This window comes from Benincasa hispida, chromosome 6 (genome assembly GCF_027475165.1).
Source record: "Benincasa hispida cultivar pf3 chromosome 6, pf3_genome.v1.1, whole genome shotgun sequence".
NCBI classification, from domain to species: Eukaryota; Viridiplantae; Streptophyta; class Magnoliopsida; order Cucurbitales; family Cucurbitaceae; genus Benincasa; species Benincasa hispida.
The window spans coordinates 9,311,468-9,319,139 of NC_143483.1; the positions used below are offsets into that span (position 1 = coordinate 9,311,468).

Below are 7,672 nucleotides of genomic sequence, written 5' to 3' on the forward strand. Positions count from 1 at the left end.
CTTCATTCTCTTCGTCAAACTTCTCTTCTTCAATCAAATTCCGGTTGTCGTCTGAGTCATGCAGGTCTTCTTCGTCATGAAACTTCATGGCACGAATTATGTAGAACTTGAGCTTCTGTCCATTGATGCTCAAAGTGATCTCCCCTTTATGCACATCAATCTGGGCATGACCTGTTGATAAAAATGGTCGTCCTAGGATGATGGACACATCTTTTTCAGCCTCATAATCCAAGATGATGAAGTCGGCTGGTAGAATAAATTTGTCAATGGTGATCAGCACATCCTTCACCTTTCCCTCTAGATGTTATATCTTGTAGAAATACAAGTTATTTATACTGCTTTATTTAGATATTGCGGCCAAAAGGAAGGAAAGTTGCGTCAATTGTAGAGAAATTAGCTAAGAAATGCAAGAATTATAAATTGTCGTCAATACGCCCACTGACACCATTGCGATGGTAGAAAATAATATTTCAATCTATTTTGCAGGAAATCAAGTCACTGATAACTTGTAGAAATACAAGTTATTTATGCCACCTTATCTAGATATTGCGGCAAAAAGTTAGTAATTATGTGCCAATTATATGAAAATTAACCTAGTATGACAATAATTATAAATGTTTGCAATTACACCCACTAACGCTAAAAAGATGGAGGACAAGCCAAACTTTGCTCTGTTTTGCAGGAGACCAAGTCACCGCTTGCGCTCAAGGCTCATGAGAAACTAATCAACGCATCTCTGTCACATTGCACCCATCGATCAACCATGAAAAGACGATTACCGAAGTAACGACACAATGCGACAATCGGTCCAGAGCTACACTTCGACCGCATGTGGCAATAAAAACAAACACCGCATGTGAACCCATGATCGAAAGATGCAACTGAGCAACGTGAGAACGGAGGATTGAGACACGTGTACAACTAACGGTTGTGCAGAATTGATGGTCTGATTGCATAATAGAAGGAATAATATCCTTCTATCTGCGGAATTACCATAAACATCACGTGGGGACCACAAGGCCAGAGTCAAAGGATTTGCTCCTATAAATACCCTAGTGATTTTAGAGAAAAGTATGCTATTTGATATTAGGCGAAGTGCTGTATGATTTTAGAAGAGAAAAGGCTAAGCTGAGTGTTGAAGAGAAGAAATTCGGGAAGAGAATGAGATAAGGCCGAGAGGTGAATCTTCGATCCGACCTGTCATATACCCGATCGAAGCTCTGTGTAGAGACCCCTACTACCTGTGGAGCAAGCCTGAGAGGGAAACTCTTCCTGCCATTGAAACCATCCGATCCAGCAAGCAGATCTCCATCAAATCTGTGCCAGGACATTGGCACCGGATTGTATCTATTCTATCTCTCTTTCATTGTATTCCATATTTTCTTTATCTCTTCATTCACACATGATGTATCAAACACTTAGTAGAAATATTAAATGTTTTGATAGATTTCGTTTACCATTTTCTGTCTATTTCCGTTCACCCATTAGTCACTTTCTTCATGATGTTTTCTTAATCCCTTGATGAGCAATATGAATCACCAAGAACTTAATACGTATTAAAGTTATAAAATACGTTTAGCTAAAGCATCCTAGACGACATCTTCACCTGTGAGAGCAGAAGTGAAGATGTCCTTCTGATCTATCGAGAGAAGGCCAGAAGAGTGCATTAACTAAAGCGTGTAGTACTTCCAGACATGGAAGCAACCTTGCGTTCATTACGTTAGATTCTGTTTCACCACAGACATGTGAGAAACGCGGCCGATCACTGAGAGGTGTACGCTAAGAGAAGAGCGGAACAGTATTTGTACCTTCAATTCAATTAAGAACTTGCGTTGTTTGTAATACTTATCTTTCTCTTTCTAATCTATTCACAAGACTTGTCGTCGCATCCCACGTCTTTGCACAACCTTCACAGCCAGCCTTAATCCTAGTATCTTGCACATAAAGCCTGTATCTTGTAACATCTAGCTTAGGTTTATTGTATTTTTATGTCTTATCGCATCTTTACCGCTTTCCTTTATTTTACTGTAATTTACATATTGTACACACCTTTTATAAATAATTAAAAAAACATGGTCGCATATACCATTAACATACCGCAATAACCGGCACCACTTCCCCGTGTTCGACCTCGGATCACATCGAGAAACTTGCGGTGGAATTACACTTGGTTCCATCGTAAGGAAACTTGTGACAACGCAAGGCATACTACCTGAGAAATCCTTAATTAACACATAAATAGTAGTAGTATCGCATCATTGTGAGCATTTAATATCATACACATATCCCATCGCGTTACAGTCACCGCATGCGTTCATGGCTCAAGATAATCTGAACAACGCATCTATGTCGCATTGCGCCAATCATTCAGAAATGAATAGACGATCAACACAATGACGATGCAGACGACAATCAATCAAGAGCTTTGCGATCAACGCAACTTCAACCGCATGCGGTAATAAACGACAACGAACGATCAAATATGCAAAAGAGCAACGCAATTACGGAGGATCCAGACACGTGTACAGTTGATCGTTGTGCATTTCTGACGGGATTGATTGCGTAACAGAAGGAATATTCACTCCACCATTTCCGGAATTTCCATAACAATAAAGTGGGGTCCACAAGTCAGAGAGTCAAAGCTGACCCTATAAATAGCCTCTGAAATTCTATTGGAAAATATACTTGATACGGGCATATTTTGATATTTGTATATTGAGAGAGAGACTGGTCTAAAGAGCCTGATCGGAGAAAAGGTTGGAAGAATGCGTTAACTAAAACGAGAAGTACTTCCAGAGATGGAAGCAACCTTGCGTTCATTACGTTCATCCCGGTTTCACCACAGAGATGTGGGAACACGGCCGATCATCGAGAGGTGTACGCCAAAGGAAAGCAGAACGATAGTTAAATATTTAATGCAATTAATGAACTTACAATTTTTATATTAATTACCCTTTCTATGTCTGTTTCATACATAAAGACTTGCCACCGCATAACACGACCCTTTGTATAATCTTCATAGTCAGCCTCAAACTCAGTATCATGTATCAGTATCCTGTATCTTGTATCATATTAGCTTAGGTTTACTTTTATGCACTTTACTTTATTATCGCAACTTTACTTTACTGCAATATGTTACTTTATCGCAATTTTAGATACCTGTACACACACACTTTTTATTAATTGGAAAAACCCCGGTCGCATATATCACGAACGTAACACACTAACTACGCAATCTACGTGTTCGACCTCGAATCACTCCGAGAAACTTGCGGTGAAATTATACTTGGTTTCAACGGAAGGAAACTTGTGACTACGTATAGCATACTACAAGCATTCCATTAATAACGCATACATCTAGAAGTAGTAACATATATCATAAACTTGTGTTATAATCATCCATGCGTTGTGTGACATAAGAAAAGATCAAATTCTACGTTATAAGTTTATGGCGCCGTTGTCGGGGACTGGTAATGGTTAGTGTTGAATACGTTTCTGATATGTTGAAGGATAGATCTCTTTGTACTGGCTGTTTATCGCAGAGAGCAGTCTGACGGCTTATGAGTTCTGGAGTGATCCAAAAACTCTAAGTGGACCCAAAGATCAAGTGTATTATTCGCGCAGGAGCATATCAGGGCCGAATTAAGTGGTGAAGAAGCATGGCTAATAATAACGAGGCAACCGCAGAGAATCAAAGGGAAAATTAGCGAGCACAAGACCCCATATTTCTTGCTGCTAATCGCAACATTCCTATGAGAAACTATGCGACACTGGATTTTTATAACTTCTCGCCAGGAATTGCAAGACCCATGGTTGAGGAGATTGTAAGCTTTGAGATAAGACAATTATGCTGCAGATTATTTAGAATGTGGGGCAATTCGGAGGATTACAAGGAGAAGACCCACATGCTCATTTGACAAGTTTTGTAGACATGTGCAGTGCATTCTCCATGCCTGGTGTGACTCAAGAAGGATTTAGGTTAGATCTTTTCCCGTATACACTGCAGGATGAAGCAAAGAGGTGGGCTCAGTAGTTAGAGTCGAATGAGATTAACGCATGGGAACAATTGGTTGACAGGTTCATGAACAGATTCTTCTCTCTAGCTGTCAACGCAAGAAGACGAAGGGATGTGTTGAATTTTGAGCAAAAGAGTTATGAAACTTTGAGCACCGCCTGGGTGCGTTTCAAACAGTTAGTGAAGAGTTGTCCGCATATCGGGATTCCCGATAGCATTCTATGGAGACTTTTTACAATGGCTTAGATCAATCAACGCAAGCAATTGTCGAAGCCTCCGCAGCAGAAGGATTAATGGACAGATCATATACGGAAGCCAAGAGGATATTAGATCGCATTTCGCGACATTCTGATGAGTGGATTGATACCGGGTTTGAGAAAAGTCGTCTGGAGCAAGAAAGAGTAGAAAGTGTCGATGTGTCAGCTGATACAATGAGCACACTGGTGGATCAGATGACCACGATGACCTCGCTCCTTCAGACGATGGCTAATCAATAGAGAAATCTCTCTCAGGGTTCAGCGCAAGTTAATGCTTGACACAAGTGGCCGTAATGAATTGCGTTCAATGTGGGGAGGGACATCCAGTGGACATCTGCCCATGGAATCAACAGTCTGTATACTATATCTACAATGAACCATTTGGCAACATCTACAACCCTGGTTGGTGGGATCACCCAACTTTAAGTTGGGACGGAAATCACAACCAGAGGATCCATGTTTCCATCAGAACAGTTATCAATGTGATCGAGGCAACCCTTCGGTCTTCATTAATCCAAACTGTAGCCCCGGTAACTCTCAAAGTATACCACCTTATGACCAACCGTTCTTATATGAGACCTTTTGCAGTACCTCGTCTCTAGAGACTTCATTGAAGCATTATATCGAAAAGAGCGAGGCAATTAGACAATCACAAGGTGTCTCCTTTAGAGGTTTGGAAGAACAGATTGAACAGCTTGTGATTAAGTTGAAAAATAAAGTGCCTGGTACACTGCTTAGCAGTTCAGGAGCATCGAGGCCACGAGGTAAAGAGCAATGTCACACAGTGACATTGAGGAGTGGTAAAACAACAGCCCTTATGCCACCAGTACCAGCTTCAACAATAAGACCAGTAGATCTAACTGTTGATGACTAATCAAACAATAGTGGAAAAATTACTAGTCTAGAAGTAAGTATACCTACAAAAGATGAAGCTCCTTAAGACTTGAATTCTAAATCAATGCAACCTCCAGCTAATGAAACACAGCAAGAACAGGACCTCAAAGAACAGTCAACTAAACAAGAAGTAAGGCGGGATCCTCCACCTTTCCCATCCAGGCTGAAGAAGAAAGATGATAGCAAGCAATTTCAGAGGTTCCTATACGTTCTCCGACAACTACACATCAATATTCCCTTAATAGAAGCTCTGGAACAGATGCCGAGCTATGCAAAATTCCTCAAGGATATTTTGGCTAATAAAAGAAATATTGGGGAAAATGAAATAGTTGCATTAACATATGAATGTAGTGCACTGTTTCAAAAAGATATCCTCACCAAAATGAAGGATCCTGGGAGTTTTACATTGCCTTGCTCAATAGGAGGGAAGAAGGTCGGGAACGCGCTGTGCAATTTAGGGGCGAGCATAAATCTAATGCCCTTATTGATCTTTAAGAAGTTGGATATCGGCAACGCAAGACCAACCACGATTACACTACAGTTGGCCGATAGATCAATAATGCATCCTAAGGGCAAAATAGACGATGTACTCGTGCAAGTGGATAAGTTTATCTTCACGGCGGACTTTATCATATTGGATCACAAAGCTAACAGAGAAGTGCCTATCATCTTGGTTTGCCCATTTCTTGCAACAGGGCGAGCGCTGATCGACGTACAAAAAGGAGAACTCACCATCAGGGTTGATGATCAGCAAGTGAAGTTCAACATTCTCAATGCGTTGAAATACCCAAGTGATATGGAGAATTGCCAATGTGTGGAGTAATTGCGTGAAGAACCTTGGCATGAGCCCCTCGAAGAGTTGGAGGAAGAAGATTTCGAAATCGGCGCAATATGGGAGGAGGATTGCACTGCAATTCACGTTGAATCAAATTTTGAACCACTCAAGTTATCTGAACGGACTTCACAATGTACTAAGCCATTCTTGGAAGAACCACCCGTGTTAGAGTTGAAGTCATTGCTTGTGCACCACAAGTATGCTTACTTAGGAGGTAACAACACGTTACCTGTAATTATTTCTGTGTCGCTGAGTAAGAAGAAGGAAGATGCACTCATCCAAATCCTAAGAAACAATGCAAAGACTTTAGGATGGACCTTGGTAGACATTCAAGGAATCAGTCCCTCGTATTTCATGCACAAGATTCGTCTGGAAGAAGGAAAAACGGGATCGATAGAAAGGCAATGTCACTTGAACCCTACCATAAGGGAGGTTGTAAAGAAGGAAATAGTGAAGTGGTTGGATGCAGGTGTCATCTACCCGATATCTGATAGCAGCTGGGTGAGCCCAGTGCAATGTGTTTCGAAGAAAGGGGGGATGACAGTCGTCACCAATGACAATAATGAATTAATTCCCATTAGGACAACCACGAGGTGGAGAATCTATATGGATTATCGAAAGTTAAATTTGGCCACTAAAAATGACCACTTCCCACTTCTGTTCATTGATCAGATGTTAGACAGACTTGCTGGGAATGAATTCTTCTGCTTTCTTGACGGTTATTCAGGGTACAACAAAATTGTAATTGCGCTGGAGGATCAAGATAAGACAACCTTCACATGCCCATTTGGTACGTTTGCATTCCGACGCATGCCATTTGGACTTTGCAATGCGCCAGGCACTTTCCAATCTGTATGATGGCAATCTTTTCAGATTACTTGGAGGAGTCAGTCGAGGTATTCATGGATGATTTTTCAGTTTTCGGCAATAATTATGACTCATGTTTAGCTTACCTTGAGAAAGTCTTGAAGAGATATGTGGCTACGAATCTTGTTCTGAACTGGGAAAAATGCCACTTTATGGTTGAGGAAGGGATTCTACTGGGTCATAAAATCTCAAAGGTAGGATTGGAAGTTGATCATGTGAAAATCGATGCAATTTCCAAGCTACCCCCACAAGTGAACGTGAAAACACTTAGGAGCTTTCTGGGACACGCTGGGTTCTATCGAAGATTTATTCGCAACTTCTCCCAGATCGCAAGGCCCCTAAGTGCGCTTCTTGAAGCTGACCATGAATATAATTTTAATGATGCGTGCACTGAAGCATTCAACACATTGAAAATGCGCTCATCACTGCACCCATTTTGATTGCGCCAGATTGGATGCAACCATTTTCTTTGATGTGTGATGCTAACGGTTATGCAGTGGGCGCAGTGTTGAATCAGCGCAAGGATAAGGTATTGCATCCTATCTACTATGCGAGCAAAATGTTGAATGATGCGCAGGAGAATTATACAACAATGGAGAAGGAAATGCTCGCAGTGGTATTTGCACTGGAGAAATTCCGCCCGTACTTAATTGGAACAAATGTTGTGGTGCATACTGATCACTCTACGATCAAATATCTAATGAAAAAGAAGGATGCAAAACAGAGGCTGATATGGTGGGTGTTGCTCCTGCAAGAGTTTGACCTAGAAATCAAAGATCGAAAGGGCACCGAGAACCAAGTCGC

General features: G+C 41.1%; 1 protein-coding gene across 1 annotated transcript; it reads left to right on the forward strand.

Moving 5' to 3' along the window:
• The first annotated feature begins 5,425 nt into the window (after nucleotides 1–5,425).
• LOC120079086 (uncharacterized) lies at nucleotides 5,426–5,989 on the forward strand. The gene has a single exon (XM_039033274.2). The coding sequence runs from the start codon at nucleotides 5,426–5,428 to the stop codon at nucleotides 5,987–5,989; it is 564 nt and encodes a 187-aa protein (XP_038889202.2).
• Nucleotides 5,990–7,672: the final 1,683 nt, after the last annotated feature.